Source organism: Haliaeetus albicilla, chromosome 5 (genome assembly GCF_947461875.1).
Source record: "Haliaeetus albicilla chromosome 5, bHalAlb1.1, whole genome shotgun sequence".
NCBI classification, from domain to species: Eukaryota; Metazoa; Chordata; class Aves; order Accipitriformes; family Accipitridae; genus Haliaeetus; species Haliaeetus albicilla.
The window spans coordinates 38,008,812-38,029,729 of record NC_091487.1 but is presented as its reverse complement, the minus strand read 5'-3'; the positions used below and the strand labels follow the sequence as shown (position 1 = coordinate 38,029,729).

The following is a 20,918-nucleotide window of genomic DNA, read 5'->3' as shown; positions in this document are numbered from 1 at the left end:
TGACCTTATTCCATAAATCTGTAGCTTGAAAGATGTAACAAGGTCTATGTTAAATCCAGGCAATTACTAGTAGAGTCTTGGTCTTCTACCACAACGTTCAGTTCCCAGAACAATATACTGTCACAAATCACTACCCCTAATCAACAGACAACTTTACTTCTTATGTTAAAAGCCGTTTGGAAAAAAGGCCATTTGCTTTAGCACTGTGCTGAAAACACAGGGGAGCAGCCCACTTTGATCAGGAATTCATTAGAGAGAGACTGGTAAGGAGAAGATTTCTCTGAAGTGAGATCATTTTGTCCCAGGAAGCCTATGCCAGCCTTGAAAAGAGGGGAATGTCTTTGCAAATCCAGACTTACACTCTTCAGCTTATTGTTCTTAACAACACTGGATTGAAAAAAATTGGTTTTGATTCACACTTGTGTAAATGTGAACAGATTTGGCACACTGCTTACACTAAGTTTTTTTTAACTTACATTTAGTAAAACTCAGGAAAAATTAAATGCTGGCACTTCAGTTGCAATCTAGCAAAGCAGTTAGGGACATGCTTGGCTTTCAGTGCAAGAAAGCAGTACTGTATCTTCAGTGTCTTTACATATGTGTTCAGAAATAAGCAGGTAATTCAATACTTTGTGCTAAACTGGATTTATCCAGCATAATATCCTCCCACAAGTTAAGCTCACAGCAAAAAGTATGGCCAGAAGTTTTACCAATCTGTAGTCTATCTACTATGCCACTAGAAAGATCATGTTTGCAGATAGAAACATTTAATTTTATTGAAATGACAGAGTTTATTTTGTTTCTACTGGACCTAAACCGAAGATGCCTCTAGTCTTCCTTCACAATTAAAGTATTTTCCCTCCACCTCTCTTCATTACGATTTTTAGTTGGTTCTGCATCTGTGCTTTGTTTCTCTGGATGCCTTCATTTGACAGTCATGGAGCTCAGCGAGGCTTTGCCAACGCTGTTGCAGAGCAGTAGAGTGATTCCCACAAAGCCACCTAGTGAGGACGCCCTCACCCAAGTGAACACCATTCCTGGGTCAGGTTTAGTAACCCATTGCCCCAAATGCCATGAACTGGCTGAACAAAAGGACATCTTTGTTGATGTCAGCTACATCTGTATGGGTGATTTTGCTGGCATTGGGATGATGGGAGTCTTACTTTTTTCACATTCCTTACCACCAGGATAGACCTAGCCTACAAACCAATGATGCTTTTATGCTCTCATTATTACAAACCTGTTAGAAATAGCATGAGGCTTTCAGTGTCCTGTGGGGAATACAGCAAAAACGGTTCCACCCCACAGAGATCCTAACAATGATCAGTTCATCTTTATCCATCCAATAGGGCTGGAAATCACCAGTGGCACTGCAAATCTGTTACCATCTCAATAGCAATGCACAACTTTATTCCCATTAATCTGTCTTCCATCCATTCACACATCAAGTACAACCCTGCTTCATTTTACAGATTATATCCATGTTGCTCCAGACAAAGGTCACTTTATAGTTACAGTTCTTCAGTTGAATAAAAGCTTTTGATGCAGTAAATCATTGTCTCTCACTGTTCAAACTCACACAATACAATACAAATAATGCTGCCCTTTCTTTCAGAATTCCCATTCTACCTCGCTACTCATTTCTTTACAAAATAAAATGAGGCACTTTTCACATGCTTGAGCCATATAAATTACTTACAGCGCTTTGGAGATGGTTTGCCATGCTGCACTACAAACCCAGACCCTATGCTATTTTGAGATCAAAATGAGACTCTTTCATTACATTAGTGACAAATGAAACATAATGTATCACAGTTTCCCTAGATTTAGGGATGTTCCTAGATCTTTTCCCTCTTAGTACTGTGAAACTTAAAACCTAAGACACTCTCTTCCAAGTGCCATGTATCTTTTGTTTCTCCTTATCAGAAGTTACCTGCCTCAATAAGATATTATAGGCAAGGTGAGCGTGGCTGTGCACACACAGACATGTGTGCAGTGGAAAAGAGGGCAGGAAAAAAGGGTGGATTAATCAATTAACTAATCATCCAGTCCTGCTGGTACAAAAATCAAACTCTTCTTCCCTTTAGCAATACAAGGTATTCTGTCCTTTCTTTAGGTAGTGAGGGGAGCCAGTCAGCATAAGACACAAAAGTTTTGATGTTAAATTTGCAGATAGTTATAACTTTCTTTAAAAAGGAAGAATAAGACATAGCAGGATAAAACTTAATGTCAAGTACACTGATGCAAAACGGCACCCATTTAACGGCAACAGTGCTTTATTTAGCACTGAAGGTCATAGTAAGAACTGAGGCCAAAAGCTGAAGGCAGATAAATTCTAATCTGAAATACAGAACAAGTACTTAGCAGCAAGGTAGCTAAAACTTGAAAACACTGTCAAGGCAAACCAGGAACTCACATTTCTTGATGTCTTTAAAGAAAAGTGAATGCCTTTCTAGAAGACATGTTTCAATGTAACATAAGTTATCAGGTACCTGAAGGAAACATGTATGATATATGGGAGGTCAGTTTGGATGAACTGCTGATTCCACCCGTTTTTATACCCTATGAAACTGAAAATAAATCATTGCTCAAAAGCAAGTCCTAGCTCACTAGTATTACTTGCCTTACATTTCCAGTGCTTCTCAGCTCTTCCAATGAAGAGCAACGTTAATCACTTGGTTAAAGCATTCAGCGAAAAGTCCCAATAGACTCTCCAGCTGGCAACCAGTCGCCATGTTCCCTGTCTTCTTTTGCAGCACCATCCTCTGGGTAACAGAGGGCATTTACTTAGGTGACATGGAATGAGACTTAATTCCACAAACAGCCAAGCTATAAGTTGCTAATAGCTAGGCTCTGTTGCTAGCTTGTATTTATGCCTCAGAATACTGCTGCTTCTAAAGGTAGACTCAGATGATCACCCACAGAATACAGCTTAAAACTGACATCAGCTTATTCAGCCTATCTTTTTTTTGCATATGTGTGTGCATAGCTAAGTGGCATCTCCTAGTTCAGCTAACCTAACTCAGTATGTGCTACATTCAGCTTCAATGAAACTACAACTAGGCAAGAACAACCCAGAATCTGTTCTGACTGATACACCAGAACAGAATTACCAGCTAATAATTTCCAATCCAAAACAGAAATTGTATCACTGCCAATGAGAAAAATAATCTTGTGACTTGCATCCTTAATCAAGTAGATCTGGAGCTTTTTTACTGTTATTCTTCTTTTTACCAGTACCACTTCATTCACTTTAACTAGTATATTGAACTAGGGAAGCAACAGCAAGTCCTTAAACAGAATACACAAGCAGACAGTAAAACTTCCGATATTTTGCAGTGCTTAGATCCAGGCTTCTGCCTCTCTGTTTAAGATCTCTACAAAATAGAGATCTGCTGTCAGACTGGATTTTGCACTCACAATTCAGGTTCATCACAGAGTCACACTGTACAGCATGGCAGTACACTACATGCCACTGTATTGCAATGGAAAGGCAACTGAGGCTTTTTGGGGGTTTGCGCTCCACCCCCTCCATAGCACAGAGCATACTGAAGCAATGAAAGGAGACTGAAGGCTGAATTTCCTTGCTAAATATCTGACTGGCCAATCTTTCTTTCCAATCATCAAATTTAATTTCTCTAGTCTGCAAGTGGAAATAAAAGAATGAGTGAATAAATGGATTCTTTTCATCCCCGAACACTTCAAGTTTCTAAAAGCAAAGAAGTTTTCTCTGTGGCATCCTTGGGCAGCCTGGAGCTCTCCTCTGACAATAAAAGAGAAGCAGTTCTGCCTTCACTAGGGTCTCCTCCGAACACTTCTGTGCTTGCACTGAGGCCATGAGATGCAAAGATACCAGGGAAACAGAGCAGCGATTTACATTGACAAAGAGGATTTTGATACACTCCTCCAAATGGGGCAGCATTACCATCTTAATAGCCTTTTGCTCTCAGCCCTCTTCCTGAGGACGCTGGAGATTTTTGCGAATGGAGAACAGTTCCGCTTCCCATTTTAACTGCAACAATAGCAGAAGGGCTCCTTAAACTGCACCAAATAGCAGCCTGTGAAATCCCTAACTAGCTGCACTGCCTCTCCTGCCGTTTTATTATCCTCTGGCCCACAGAACAAAAGTGGGGAGAGCTCCTCCTCATTTTTAGCCTATTCCACACATCCTAATCCCTCAGAGGTGGCAATGGAAATTGCTTGTGGAACTGTTAAATCACACTTTCACTTTGTCTTTCATTCCCCATTCACCCTCACTAATCAAGGAGTTTCCAGCCACATTTTCCGATATCAGTTTGTTTATGGCCTATTGGTTAATGGTCCTGGGATGGGACCCGCTGAGTAAAAAGAAAGAATCCTGGGCACTTCAGCCAGCTGCTGCTTCTCACCAGTTCCCACACCCATCCACTTGTTCCCATTAGCCACCCCGAATGTGCTCACCTCCTGACACCAAGTGAATGAAACAACAAAGCCTGAATGGGAAAACTGCCTTTGCAATCAGGCTGCGGGACAGATTCCACTTGTTAGTGCTATATGACATCCCTCAAGCAGCAATGCAGAGACACTCCCTCACCGGCTACCCGTGGCCAGTTGCCTTACTGACATCTTACCTTGCATCCAGCTTCCCTTTGGAAAGAAGCACCAGCTACAACTCTCATAAAAACTCTAGCCTCTCTTGCACAAGGCAGCCTGGTGCCACTTTCTGCATCTTATCCGCAACAGCCATTTCCAGGTGATTTGTTCACTTCCTCTTTCCATAGAAATAATGATCACTGAAATGTGGGATGAGAACATGCAATATTTACTTTGTACAACTCAGTGAGGTAGCTCACGTGTAAGCGCTTACAAGTCTCTGTAAAACAGTCCAGGGCACATTATTAGGGGAACCATGCCCTTCCGTACTACCCATCTTGGAAAAAAATATCTAAAATGGAAACATAATGGTGTAGTCAGGAAGTAAGAAAAGGCTTACACAAAGAAGAGCTTCAAGCTGCCTTCCAAAATGTAAAAAGAATGCCTGATATAGAGACAGTGTTTACTTAGAGAAATCCAAACTGGTATCTCACCTCTTTTTAGAAAAACGGTGAATGATGTTTTAAATGTGTGCGCCAGAAACATATGGATACAGGGAAAAGAGCAATTGCCATACTCCCAGAACAGTGCTATCCTTCTATTAGAGAGTCCTACTCCACCATCATTACGTGTTACCAGGCCCATTTGTTCTTTAAAGGTAGGGTTTGGTCCTTGGAAAGCTATATTCCTGACTCACAGAGAAGAACTGAAACAAATAAAGATCCTCTCTGAACAAATGCTTCCTGTTTCTGAAATGGGAAATCTTTCTTTCCCAAAGTTTCACTACATTAGTGCCTGAGGACAGAGCAGGAAATTGTCTGCCTTTTTTTATAATGATCAGAAACACCTCTACAACTCAGAAGATATTTGAGATAGAAAGTAGCTTGCCTTCTGCCTAATACTGAACTAAAAGATGTCTAGACCAACTGTTGCAAGCCATCTCAGTTTAAACTAATAAAAATTGGTTTTAGTTCCTGTAGCCTTTTAAAATTACTGGTACCAAGTAAAGCAGATCAAATTCCCAAAATGCTATCTAAGAATACACTGGGTATAGTATCCAAAGGCTTTGGAAACATTGGATGGACCCCCCACATTATCATTATGTAGATGTACCAAATGGAAGCAAAAATGCACCATAAAATATTTTTGTTTCTTTTGTTCTCCTACATTGTGTATCACTAGAGATATAAGCATATTTAGTCATTAGTAAATGTGAATATGTAATTGACCTGGTGCTGCCTGTTTGAAGGTGAGAAATGGGCAATGAGAAGGAAGAGAACTGTTCACATACCCTAAAATGTTCGTAGGGCTTTATGGGATCAGTGATTATCAGTCACTGGAACCTGAGAAATAGCGATGCTCACTTTTCTTAATGCCACGGTTGCATATCAGAGTGTATCCTCTAAACAAAATGTGACAGGCACTGACTAGTTTTATTTAGTCTGCTAAACTGATGCAGCAGTCAGGAGCCAGGCTGCATATCAACAGAGAGCAACTCAACAAAATTGATCTATGAATGTCTGTCAAAAATAAGGACATTAAAGGAAGATTTATTGGGATAAATGGGGAAAAGAAGGGAAGAGCTGAACTTCCCTTTTTCCTATGGTCTGAAAGTACGTGACTTAGGACACGGCCACAAGGAATCCCAGTTCCCTGCCATCATGATAGTAATATCCAGCTTTTCAGTACACTACCTCATATCCTAGAGAATCTGAGGATTATTTAAGACCATGGGGCATTAGCATTAAAATAATCACAAAAATAGAGAACAGATATTAATTTCCTGTATTTTTATTGATGTCAAGCTATTTGCTAAAGAATAACCATTTATTAAAGCAGGTTATTAATGATAGATGGGTATGTTCCTCCTGAAGAAACCTATCCCATAGGAGCAGTGTTGCCAGAACCATTCTACTTTACCTTGAAGGAAAACAGGGAGCCTTGATTAATAATTTCAGGGGCCATTCTTAGATCCATGGGAATATGCAACAACTAATTTAGTATAATCCAAGACAAAGCAGTGAAGGCAGGAGAAGCCTGTCCTTGTCAACCAGACTGTTTAAATGTGTGGGGGTTTAATTAGGTATAAACAGCACCATTTTCAACAATAGTTGCTGTTACCTACATTCAGCCTGCTTAAATTACTAATTGAAAAGGCAAAACAATCAGTGCTTTGGTCTTACCTTGAAGAACCAAGCCTGACTTCTCAATGGTGTAGAAAAAAGCGGAGAATGGAGCAACAGGGGATTTAGCAACCAGGAGCTGCAAAACAAACAAATAATACTTAAGTACACACCTTTATAACATACTGATCAGAGCTCAGACCTGTAGAATAACCTCACTGGATTTAACTTCCAGAAGTAGTAAAGCATACTGAAGAAATAACAAGGTAGTTATTGATCTAGCCCTGTCACTTCTAAGTAGTTGAGGTCTTCTCATATGCACGTATAGATCATGCTGCAATTTTAAAAGGACTCACAGGTCCTAAAAAACCACTGTCATGAAAGCAGCAAGTTTTGCTTGTCTTATTGGCATCCTGTTAAGCTTAATCATTTCTGCTGGTTCAGGCAGTTGCACTCAGATAGAGACAATTTTGAGCAGAATTGCAACTGCCACTGTGTAATACCATTTTAATCGCCATTAGCCGTTCCACAGATGTGCCCCCTCGGCTTCTCCGAGAACTCCACCCGTTGCCTTCCTCCAGCCCCTGGAAGCAGCATGGTCCACCTGTGGGTCATCACACCGGGGATGGTAACATGACATTGCATGTCCTCTTTTGCAAAAGGGGTAATGACCAAGTCAAGCTTTATTGAAGGATCTTGTCCTTGGAGTAACAAAATAGGAATTGGAATTCCCTCGGGGTGTACAGTGCAACTGAATTTAGCTCAGCATTTGGGTGCGCTAGGTCTCCACGGTCAGGTCAGAAATATCCCAAGCTCCCTAGCTCCACTACGGAGGAACCGTCCTCTGTGGAAGATGAGCTGCAGCAGAGCTCTGGAGACAAAGAAATGGGCTTGTAGGCAGGGTAGGTGATGTGGGACCTGCGGTGGCAAACTCACACAAATGTGCCAGGTTTTATCGCTTGGCTGTTTGATTTTTGCTCATTGCCGAGGACTGCTCCCTCACAGCTTGCCTCAAAATAACCCTCATTCTGTCACCTACATGAAAGTGACATTTTAATGATAAACTTAATAAGCTCTGCCCAAGAGTGTAATCAGCACAAACATTGATCTAATGGTCCCCATGTGGGCCCTGCAGAAGACTCTGACAGCAGTGACTGAAATGGAGAGCGGGCTGCTGCTCTGCCTCCGGCACAGAGCTGCTGAACAAAGCTGAAACACGTTTCTCCGCTCACCTCTTCAACAGCTAGAAAAGGCTGGGAACTGGAAACCAGCCCTCCCAGCCGTGGCCGTGCACCCTGGAAGAGCCTTCCCACATTCCCGGCCCCCGAGGACACAGTTCGGGCAGGCGGTTCCCCCTCAGCCCGTGCTGATCCTCTGCAGGGATCTGCTCCAAGCAGAGCGATGCTGCAGAGCCCGAGCCATGCCTGCTGAGGCCCACCACAGAGCAGGCCCACCGACTGCCCTTCTGCCAGTGCCCTGACTTCAGCTAACCCCTCTGTGAGGCCTGCCTGGCAGCGTGCTGTGGGACCATCGCGCACCTCAGTGCCTGCTTTTCCAAAGCCCTGTCAGACGCTACCCCTTCTCGGCCCAAGATAGGCAGCCCTCTGTCAGATACATCCAAATACGGACTTCTTAGAACAACAGACAGTAATAACCTTATTTTTAGAGGTGTGAGGCACAACGGATCCTGCTGATTTCAGCTGGAGTAAAAAAACCCCATTATTTCCAAAGGTCATGCTCTAATTCTGCCAAACATTCAAGCACTCATAAGGGTCACTGCATATGAATTTCGGTTGGTGGTGCCTAACGATCAGCAGGGAAACAGTAAGCAGGTTTTATAAAAGCCAAGAGAGACTACAGAAAAACAAGGAAGTTCATGCTCACCAAAACTGCTCACATTTCACTGAAAAGTCAGACAGTATTGAATCACTTAATAGACATGCAGGACTAGGACATTTATTCCTAAGTGTAAGATTAACAATGTCAAGCACCAGAAGTTTGAGCTCTGCAGTGTCCTTACATAACCAGAGGATTTGGCAGCAAATTCTGCTGCAGAATCGAGGCTCGTGTGACTTTTCTGTAGCACTTTAAATGCTAAGGGTGTCTGTACAGTAGGTAGGTGCGGACAGGACCATGCTTAGGTGTCTTGCAACTCTCTCTCATCTGATTCTGATATAGGCTGAAGAAACAAAATCCTCGTATCTGGTTCTTCAAACATAACCATTATAACCCACAGCCAGCTAACATTTTTATGGTTTTCAGAATTTAAACCAAACATAGTCTCCCTTCTTCTTCAGACAGTAAAAAATAAAGGCAGGCACATAAAGACCACAAATACAGCCGGAGAACATCAGACCAGTCCAAATGTCAGCGTTTTCCTTTCAGTCACATGAAGCTGGCAAACCCACCTCAGGATGCGATACAACCTTTGTGAACACTCCAAGTAGGAAAACTGCTGTGGTAGCACTTTCCCCTCTTCCATGTTAGTTACCATTCTCTCTGGAATGACCTTCTGGAGAAAGGAGGGGCATGTCACATCCCATGTCCATGACGCACCTTGACAAAACCCGAATTCCCTTGTCCGTTATTATCCCCAGAGCCAGCACTTCCCACTGACGTGGCAGGAGGGGGAACTCTGCCAGGAGGCAAGCAGAGTGCCTCCTGGTGCTTCGCATACTCCCTCAGCTCTGAGAACATGAGGGAGAGGATGGGGTGGAAAATCTGAAAACTTCAGCTACAGAGTCTCCCACAACAGCTGGATGTTTAATCAGAAAGGCCTGAAGTGAAACAGTTACAAATCTGATGTCTAAGGTCAAATTTTTGGCATTCTGTGCTGTAATATGCACATAAATACTAACCTATATATGCATGTGCACTAGGCACAGCTGTACGTGCAAATGGATGGACATTCAAATAACCCTATGTACATTCTATTACTGCATTTTTATGCAGTTACAATATGTGTATAACTAAGTATAGCAATGAAAAAATATAATAAAACACATCCTTTCAGCAGCATATCACAGGACCCCTCTAAAAGGCTGCTGCTGCACAGTTACATCTGAGGCTCAGAATTAGCTTCCTTTTTAGTGAAACGGGAACAGTTCAGAATATGCAAAGGTATTGCTTTATTTTGAATGTTTGCTTACTGAGAAAAATAACCTTTAAAGTATGATTGCACATTTCACTACCAGATAGAGTACATAGAGTTCTTTTTTATAACACCAAACTCTACATTAACATAACTTTTTTTAAAAAGTAAATACATATTTATTAGATTTGTGTTTCAACCAAAGAGAAAAAACTGTAAAGGTCATTGCAACCATCCTGTGGTTGGAATAGCCAACACAGAGCAGGTTCTTATGTATGCACAAGGAACTTATAAAACATAGAAGGAAATACATATCAAAAAAACAAAATTATGTTTTGGAGGCCAAGATTATTAACAATATCAAAACAAAAATAAAAATTGGAGTTATAATGAAATGACATTAGGATAGTGGTTAAATATATTCTAGACATGAGTGAAGAAATAATCAGTGTTCAACAAGCAAGATGATGGTGAAGAGGAGGAGAAAGCAGATAATGGGAATTATCTATATCATATAGATACAGAAATAACAACTGAGTGGAAAGAAAACTCCAGGAGCTTAGTGCATTCAGTAGAAAATAGATAATCTCTGTCAAAAAAACATTGTAAGAATCAGCATGTGAATTTAGGTCTGATTGATAGTGAGTATTTGTCATACATCTATGAGAATGAAGATGATGTAACCTAACTGAGAAGCAGCAAACATAGTCCTCAAAGGCAAGAGAAAAATAATGTAAACTGGTGAGTTGAGGTCTGTAATCTGATTTCAGTATCATGCAGAGCTTTAGAAGAAATTTTGAAGGGAAAAATAACTAAAGACTTGGAAAATGGGACAGAATGAAACATGGATATCATGCCAGGCATACCTGACATCATCCTTTGAATTTTTTAGAAATCTGAAGTAAATTGGACCTCATCTATCTGGATCTCTGTAAAGTTTTTAACACTACTAAATAGGAACTGATAATGAAGAAAACAAGGATAAGCACAGAAGCTGTAAGACAAAAGGAGAAACCGTCAGTTATTGAAAAGAAAACACTTCCCAGATATATGAGTACCTCACAAGATACACTGACCCACAAGGTGATGTAGCCAGGACAACAGCAGATCCAATTGTACAGCACACTGACCACCACATACACCTGGCAAAACCAGGGAGACACCAGTGTTTCTGTACAAGCCACCAGTAAGCTTTAATCTGGAATACCATGTACAGTACAGGTCACTCATGAACTCAAACTGCAAGAATGAGCTGTATGCTGGTGAGGAGAATGAAGTGTGCGTCTGAGAGGCCACTAGAAAAAATTAGCTCAATGTGTCTAGCAAAAATGAAGGCTGACAGTTATCTATATGACAATGTAAGTGAATGGCGAGAGTGGAAATGAGAGAATGGAGCAGGAAGAAAGAGAAGAGCTTCTTAAACTGACAACACTGGCACAAGAACAAACGTGCAGCCACAAAGACATTTTGGCTGGACATTTTGAAGTTTATAACCATCAGTAAAGTGAGATTCTGGAATAGCCTTCAACTCAAAGAGGCAAGGCTAAAAAAAAAATCTTTGCTTTTAGGATTCAGATTAAGATATTTATGAAAGGGATACGAAGCAGTGCCTGCGATGCACTCCATGACCTATGCAGTCTCTTCAAGTCCTATGGGCATCCTGAGACGCATTGAAGCCCTGCCAACTAATCTTTTATGCTGATAGAACTGACGGAGTTGGAATAACACATACTAACAATGTCCCTTGACGGTCCATATGCAGCTAAGGATCTTTGTGGTCAATAAACCAAGAAGAAATTGCTGGTTTTCAAATACAGAATTTATAATTTAAAGTCTTCTCATCTTTATCTTCTGGTGATCATCTGCTCCTCTCCCTAAGATTCCAAGCAGCCACTTGAGGATATTGAGAACACAAGGGATCTTCCAGAATAACTCAGAAGCAGACAGCTCAGGCAGAACAGGCATTTCTAAACTCACACATATTTAACATATGTCTTGTTCCAATTCTAAATCAGTCCTGGCCAAAAACTGGAGAGAGTACAGAAAGGTTTATTATCTGAACCTGGACCTGAATCAGAATTCTTTATTAACAAGCTGAAACAGGAACCTTTCCACAATCTTACTTTCCCAAACTTAAGATTAAGAACCTAAATTTTCAGTCCAACATAAAAGATTTCCTCCAATCCTTTTTTGCTGCAGGAAAAGAAAAGAAAATACAACTCCACTAATGTTCTTGATGTATGTAAAGGAATTTATTGCTTTGTTTCCTAACCAGATAAGTGAAAGACACACCTTTTATGATAACCACTATTTAATTAGGGACTCAAAGGTGAAATCCAGGCCTCACCAGAGTTTTTTTTCCTGTTGACACTTCAGTGCAAAGTTGCACCAAAAGGACTACATGTTCTGAGATGAGTAAACAGTAATGGTAAATAATAGTCTAAAGAAGTTAACAGGCATTTAGATTACAAAAAATATTTTTTCAATAGTGAAATGAATAGAAAATAGACATAGAAAAATGATGAAACAGTACTGAGTCTTTCTAATTCATCCTATCCACGATGCTTTTGGAATGCTATCCATGAGCTATCCATGAGCTTCTGGAATGGAACATAAAATCCAGATGCAGTTATTCTTACACTGCTGTCTTACTAAAGTGTGAATTATAGAGATGGATGAGAGGAGTAAAAATCAAAGCTATTTTAAGTTTTGCAAAGTCCTACCTTTACAAATTGGTGAAATCTTAGTTTCCTTTCTTTCCTTTCTAGCATCACATTTCCCTGTCAGGAGGTTTGTGGTAATTATTTATTATTTGACAACAATGTGGAATAAACATTAAGCAACTGAAAAATGATTTCTGCCATGAGGCATGTTAAGGACACAAAGGTACTGTGGAAGAGGAGATATATCACCTTGATGAAAAGTGAATAGAAACTGAATAGATGTCATTAGATTAGATAAAGGAAGACGAATGGGAGACAGGCAGAGCAGTTGAGAAACAAAAGGCTTAGAGAAAATTGATAATGACAGCAGAAAAATTGTATGTTAAAGTTTGGTTTTTAATTAGTGAAAGCATTTTTAACAATACAGTTTATTGTTTATAAGCTTTATGGAAGAGATAAATCACAGAAATTGACTGCAGAAGCCCAGCAGAAAATACTAATTATTGGGACAACATCCCCTGTCAATAGCAAGGAAAGTGATAAATTGGAAAATGTATTGGATGGACTTTCAGAAGTATTCTGATAACCAGAAATCAAGCCAGTCTCCTGCCAAAAAAAAGTAAAGATGATGAAGGGGAAAGAGTCTTATATCAAATTAGTTATCAAAATGCTAGGATGATAAACTACCAAACAGTGAAATAAGATGATGATTTTGATTGACCTATGAGCTCTCACATGGTAAAAAAAAAAAAGATTTCATAATGGAAAGCTAATGATTTTAACAAAAGTAGTGGACTAAGATATTTCAATGAAATATTTGAGAAAAACAGCTGTATTAACATTTAATACATCATTTCCATTTAGACTGGAAAGACATCCAGTTTCTTCCCCATTTTTTTACTGAGACTATTACAAGAAACTGGTTCTTAGCAATGACTGAGGAACTTGAGTGAAACCATTTAACGCCTCTTTTAAACTATATCAGCTTCTTCTTATCAGTGAACAGATTCTTCTCTTTTAATTTTGTTCTAAGTTTTTTCCTTAGATTTCCCTTTCTGCTAGATTTACCTTATCTCATCTTTTGTACTGACAAAATGCGTATACACGCACTAAGGACTGAAAGAATAACAAACCCACATTTACAGCCAATACATATTTTGGAATTCAGATCTACTGACCAAATACGTGAGATCTGTGAAAGGAGTCTGGCTCTCACTACGCTTGCTGCCCTTACTGAAACAACGCTAGCTTGCTGGGATTTTTTGCTAATTCATATTGTTGCCCTATTGCAGTAAGCAATCGTTGCTAATAGTGCATTTCAGGAGAACTCTTCAGTTACACCACATTTGCTTGGAAGAGCATAGCTGAGAATTGAGGAGGAAACTTACACCATCGACAGTGTCATTCAACAGGGAAAAGACGCTCTCTCAAGGTTCAGTTAGACTCACGTAGTAATAAAATCAGTGCTAAGCTAAACAAATCTTTCCTCTAATTGTGCCAAATTGTCTGGGTGGACTATCTTCATGCCAGAATTTCCCTTCTTATTGTAGATTAGCAGGGTTGTTTTTTCAGCTGCAACAGAGCCCAGGAAAAAGCCAGTAAGGAAAACAACAAAGTTGATTTTGCATCAGATATCCCAGCAGACCTCATAACTGTTTTTTCTGCCCTCCTGGTTCTTCTTGGGCCCTATGTGCAGGAATTTGATATATTCTAGAAACTAAAGTGGCAGTCCTTATTCTGCAGATCATTTATTTTTGAGCAGAAGCTGTGACCCAGTTCCCAGGGCCAGCTCTCTTTCCCAGTCCCACAGGTCACGTTGCCTTCAGCCCACTAGAAAGGTGCCCAAGGAGACAACCAAGAGTCCCCTAACAGGCACTAACACCGCAGTGGCATCCAGGCTTCACACAGCAGTATACCAGTTGTTCCCTGCTCCCTCTTCACACTGAAGCATCCTTCAGGTCAATGGGATGGCTTCTTACAAGGTAGGAGAAAAAATGGTTGTGCTTTCTGCCAGGCCTCACCAAGCACTAGTGCTCGTTAGACCTTAGAGCTCTCTAAGGCTTCAGTCTTGCAACAGGTTCTGATTTACCTTCGGAGACAACTGCTCCCTGTTGCAGAAACACAAAGTGACCCTAGTATGTTTCCAGTGTTCTAGTGAAAAAAATGTAGTTTAGGTATCCTGCAATCACTTACTAAGCTTGCAGGATATACCTATAAACAATTTACTGATCTCCCACCGCACATGATTTTTGGGATAACAACATTTTGCTTGTATATGGTACTTAATCTGTAGGTTTAAAAAAGGCTTTATACGAGTGGGGAAAAAATAACCCCATTACACATTTGGGTAAATTGAAGTTCAGAAATTAAATACGTTCTTAAAGATCATATAGCTGATATCAGTACCAAATTATCAAAGCACATTGCCTTCACAAGCAAATCACTGTAGAGTTTGTTTAACTTTATCATGGACTTGTGTTTTCTTATGGAGATGACTATCTCCTGCTTTGTATCTTCTTCCAAATCCTGTTGCAAGGAAAAGCTCTTTATGCACAGATTTTCCCCTTTCAAGCAGAAGGAAGCTCAGCCACCTGAGCAGTACTGTCTGCACCTGTACACTTGTTGTCAGTAGAAAAGGCTACAGGCTGGGCAGGCTGTGCAATGATTGGGAATAAAGAGGGAAAACGCACAGGTTGAGGGAAAAGAGAACTATGCAGTCATCCTTCAGCCTTCCTAATCATCTAGACCCCACACATATATTCTCCCTGGTAAAACCAAACTTGGTGGATTGACACAGGGAAAGCTTAAGATGCCTTGAGCACTAGAGAGCAAACAATGACAGGTGGGGATACAAACGTGCCCCACTACTGGGAGTAGATGTGGAGTCCCTACCACTTTTGTACATGTAAAAAAAATAAAAAAATAAAAAAACCCACAATATTGATTAACATGATTTCTCAGGAAACTATAATTTCATTTGTGCCATGCACAGTACCTGAGAGATGTGGTTCCCTAAGTCCAGTTGTTTGAAAAGGCTTTCATCAAGGCCAGGTTAATGGGCCTCAACTCAATAAAAGTCTTTATAGAGCAATTTAAATGGATTGTATCTCCTTCCCCCACAAGAAAATCCTGTCCAGATGAAACTGTTTAGGAATGAGTTTCCTTTCTACTACTTTATAGAAAAGCAACAATGGCAGCTAGAGACATTTTATGAGAGGCATTCCATAAATCCCAACCAATTAGTGAAAAAAAGTAGGCAAGCAGAGTTTGTGTGTACATTCTAAAAATGTCCATTAGCACACATCTGGAAACAACACCAAAATGAACAGACTCAAAAGGCAGCTGACCATCCTGCTGTTGCCTCACCCCCCAAACTGTAGCAGCACATCTGTTTATTTTCTTTTAGTGCAATGCATACAAATTCCATGTATTAAAAAACACTGCTAAAACTGCAAAGCTAAGAAGTCCCTGTCTCTTATCTTAAGAAAAAGGGAGGGAGAGAGAAATGCAGATGCATTTGAGACAGTTTTCCAGGGGAAACAGCAACAGTGGACACTAATTTGAGTAAGAAAACTAATGAAGGAAAAGCCTTCAAAAGCCTGAGGGAAAACATGAGATGGATTCAGAATGGGATAAAGAATTCAAAGAAATCTCAATCCTGAAATAACAGCATGATACTTATATTAAAAAATGTAATTAATATCAAAGAGATCAAACCTTCTCAGCCAAATTCTGACAGATTACCTTTGATTTTAACAGTCAGTGTTAGTGGGAAGCAGAGATTCTGAAATATTTAAAACAAATCTCTAGAAATCATGAACCTATGCAATATTAGCCAAATCTCAGATAAATCACTTCTTGCCTGTTTGTTTTATCCTAGCACTAACTTTTAGGGTAAGGTCCTATCTTCTTTTGGGTAAGCCTAGGCAGATCACTCACCTTTCCTCACTGTGCTCCACTCCGACTTCAGAAGTGGTAAATTAATATTCATTGATTTTACATTGCTGTACTTCTTATGTGTAATTATTTAGGCTGCTTACCTCTCTAAGCTCTGACTTACATTTATGCTAAGCATATGCTTCTAATGTAACTACCAATAATTTTATTATTTATGCTACAGATTCATCTTAAAGAAGCACCAGGAATTTCTTACATGACCTTAGAGATGGTAGATGGTGGTCTTGCCCACGGTGACACAGAAATGTGTGATAACTTGAAAATAAAGGTAAGAAAATACGGCTGTTGATTACTTATCCAATGTCAAGACTAGAAGTGCAAGTGAGATAAAAGCATTTTATACTACTTTTGACTTGCCTTTTCTGAATCAGCCATTTCATCCCAGGCAGGCCTTGTCTGGCGGTGTTCTGTCTGTACTCTATTAGGAGGCTATAACAGTAGTCAGTGTCAGCAACTGCACTAGCTTTGTGCAACCGCAAATTCTTCCCCAAGCAGAGGCCAACTGAGTTGCTTAGGTAGCAGAGAGGTGGACAGATAGTTGAAAAGCTGACCTAATGAGACAACATGCAAGGAAGCTGAGAGAAGCTGCGACTCTGCTTTGCAACACCAGACACAACAGGACATTCAGGAGGCAGTACCAGTGTCCAAGCTCCAAACTCTCAATGTCTTAGTGATGGCAGTAGATGATTTCAATGCCTATTGACAAAACAGGACTTTTTACAACAGAAAAAAAACCCCTCTCAGAGCAGTTTGTTAGTGCAGTTCTTCCTATAGTAATGAATAACAGTCACAGGCAATGACTCCAATAAAAATAAACCATCACTGCACGCACATGTGGCTAGGCTTACTCCCAGAGGAGACATTCAATACTTGCAAAGGAAAGAAATGGAAGGAAAACAAACAAAAGGAGGAGACAGAAATGAAAACCAAGAGTCTTTTAAGAATAGAGGAGAAACAGGACAGTGGACAAGTCCAGGAAAGAGGACACTCTCCAAATCTCTAGCCCTGCTATAGTCAGCTGGCTTCAGAACTTGCTTCTAAAAAGCAATACATATATAAAGGACTTTTTCATAGTGCACAATGCCAGGACCTGGGAATCAGGATTCATGAGTTTTCTTCCTAACTTTGCCACTGTTTTATCAGGCAATTATATGAAAATTATGTAGTATTCCTTTTCTTCAGTCCAAAATCAGGCATGGAGATAGACATCTGTAGCAACTTCACTGTATTAATTTTCTGCCAGGTAGGCACAGCTCCAGAGATACCCTGCTTTCCCCTACCCAGAGAGTACAGCAGAAGGATCAATAAGCAACAGATCTGCTATCTGTTTTCTCAAATGCTTAGCGGGGTCAATTCCTTCCCCTCACATAAGACCAGAACAAAGGCACGTGTTTTGGCTGTGCCTATCCAGGCAGTTGCTAGCAACAGATGACCAGTCTGTAAATTGTTCCAGTCCTTGCGGTGTGCCAAACATTGGATTTCAAGTGAGAGAGCTCAGCATGTAATACGTACTGCCATTCAGACATGGTTTTAGTTTCAGGCACTATAATGAGGAGCTCTGAATATCCTTGGACTGAGTAAACATAACTTCAGTGGAAGGAAACCATCAAAACCTCAAATGAGTATCAATCACAGACAACAAAAGCAAAACTTTCCAAGGTGAACTGCCCTGATGTGCTCCAGAGCAACGACTGTCCTGAATGCAATAGGCCAAATGCAACAAAATGCTGCTTTTGCTTAGCTGTCCTCTCCTAGAGTGTGAGCAGACCCCTGAACCCTCTAATCCAGAGTGCCTTTTCCTGCCGAATGTATGTAACTTAACAATAACTTCAGTGGCAGGGAACTGCACTGCCTAGGCAAACATTGGGTGACTTCAAGTTTAATTGGAAAAGAAAATGCAATCCCAGATGTTTATCCAAACTGTGTCTGAACTGCAGCAACCTGGCCAGGGAACTGCACAAAAACAGGCTGCCTCCAGTATACTTCTACTTAAGCCAGACTTCTGGTGCAAGTTCCCCAGTGTGAAATATGGGGTATGCAGGGCCAGTCAGCTCCCTTCTGCTCATGTAACACCAGACCCTGTGAAATTCCTCTTCCCAGAAGTGCTTTCTGTCTCCCTGCCACGTGCCTTATTCCTTATTTTGCAAAATGGATTTTGTTGTCTTTTCTGTTTCCGAGTCTCTCCTAATTTTCCCGATGGAGAGTCCTCTAGAGGCCAGGAAACTTCACAAGAGCTTGGCCATGATGATTTCCTATGTTATAATACTTTTGAGGCCCAAAGCCCTGGTAATTGTCCAATGTGAAGGGTAATTCAGGAGAAAATGCTTGTAGCTTTTACTAAGCAGGAAAGAGGCTAGCCAGCCAGCATGTCCTGGCTACCACAATGAAACAGTACCAAGAAAAGGGATCTGAGGATGGTGCTGTGGCTGGATAAAGTTGTTGGGTAGCATAAACACAGCCTCCTAAGGGAATTCTCCTGTGCGGCAGCTTGTGGTCACTCATCAGACTTGTAGCACACTGGTAGTGAGAAGAACAGAAAACAAAGTTTATGTAGCTTTTCAGAGCCTTCCATACAGTTCCATTTGACTTTGGTTCTGGAAAGAAGAAAAGGGCTGAAGGATACAATTCTTATTTACGACACATACTGGAACACTGCCTTATCCCGGGATCATGCATCCCGAATCGGGAAGGACTCCTAAGGGAGTACCAGTACAATAGCACCAGAGCAGTTCTTCTCAGAATACACAGCTGCTTCCACCCAGCCTGCCAGACTTGCCTGGAAGAGACGGGACCAGTGGGGAAGACAGCACAGAAGCCCAGCAGCTGCGCATTTTCTCCTCCACAGACCCACACGCTCCGACAGAGATGGCGCTGGCCTCTCTGCCCACATGACTGCAGAGGTAGGGATCCAAACAGCATCCAGCCCTCATCATTGCATGGAGTAGATCAGCTCGGTGTAATTCACCAGCACAACACAAGGAATATACATTCTTAAGTATTTAATTAGCATATGCATTGCCATCATGATTTATTCTTCAGATCTCTATGAACCTTCTTTATGATAGTTTTAGCAACATATTTATGTTCTACAGATAAAAAAGTATCCACTGCAAATTCAACCCCAATGCCTGTTTCTAATGTGTCTCAAATCTTTAGTTAGCCAATACTCATTCCTTCTTTCACTTTCTTTTGGCTTTCTAAATGACAAAAAAAGCTTAACATTATTGTTTATAAATTGGAAGAAAATTAAGCCATTGTAAAAGAGCATCACAAGTGTGCTCTCCCCATCCTGCATTCATTGGTTTTGGACATCAGTAAAAACAACAGTGTCCTTCATACTTCCTTGATGTAAAGCCATCATCTTAATTTCTCCGACTTGGGCCAAAAAGATTGGGATTCAACCAAGTCCTAGACCACAGCATAAATATTCTTCACCCACACTAGTGGCTGCAAAATGCTTTTGACATGAAGCAAACAAAACCACTTTCCAAGTTTTTTTGTGTATTCACTTCCTTCTGTTCCTAAACCTAAAGTCCTTGGAGACAAGCTAACACAACACTGCTGAATTCCCATGAGAGAGACAGCAACAGTATCTTAGGTAAAGCCTCAGTAGAGTATATTTTAGAGTACACTGGGCATCACATAACAAGGACAAGGAAAAAAAAAAAGCTAACAGATCCATGAGCTAATACATACAGATGCAATGTGCATGCTTTTGGAGTACTGTCATGCTTTACAGGTGTTGAGAAAAGGTGATAGATTTAATTTAAAATTTAATTTCAATCTTTCTACAAGACTCAGATTTTCTCTAGCAAGAACATTATTGGGAGAGATTTTACCAAGGAAGTGGAAAACAATGTGTTCAAAGAAAGCTTAATGGCGTTATAAACATCATCTGTATTACTGAATGTACAAATGTTGAATAAGAGTCCTAGAAAAACTCTCCCCTAACAAACAAATGTTTCAGGAGACTTCCTTTACATTTCTAGAGGGTAGCTGATCCCCACCAATCCACACCAGGTAATGGCAAACATGCTTGTTCCAGTGCGTGGCATAGATGCACAAAGGCTGGGCAGCCCTTTAGGACCTGAAACATTGCTTTATAACCCACCAGATCTGAAATTTTTGATGACAACATGCCCCAAATAACAATCAGCAGGTTAACAAACCTTTTTATGTTGGAGAAGAAACAGAAGCAAAGATCAGACATAATGGTCATTCTTTTCACAAAATTATTGGGAGTAGCATTTATGGCTCTTGGATATTCTCTTGCATGTGGGTTATGCTTAAGAAATTCAGATTGGTCTATATGCATTAGGGATCTTAACTATGTGTGAACTTTTGAAAAGTTATTATGTTCAAAGGACAAAAACGTAGCCATAGCAAAGAAAATGCCCAACTGTAGGAAAAAAAATTGATGAAAAAGACCTCTCAACCTCTTCTTTTCTGCAACGGCACACAAATGGCAACCTTTATTACATTTCTTACAGGAAGTTGCTTGGCTTTTTTTTC

The 20,918-nt window shown here is 40.5% G+C and overlaps 1 protein-coding gene across 14 annotated transcripts in view; it reads right to left on the bottom strand.

The window, feature by feature from the left end:
- Positions 1-20,918, bottom strand: part of RAD51B (RAD51 paralog B) — a 498,432-nt gene that overhangs the window by 173,904 nt on the left and 303,610 nt on the right. For 13 of the 14 annotated variants that reach the window (XR_011324790.1, XR_011324792.1, XM_069784185.1 and 10 more), the window contains exon 10: positions 6,756-6,834. Coding sequence is in view for 12 of the 14 variants with exons in the window: in XM_069784185.1 (XP_069640286.1) it covers positions 6,756-6,834 (79 nt within the window). In the remaining 2 variants the exon portion in view is untranslated. Of the gene's footprint in view, positions 1-5,865; positions 5,916-6,755; positions 6,835-20,918 lie in introns of those variants that run through there. The other variant, XM_069784192.1, reaches the window with a different exon arrangement.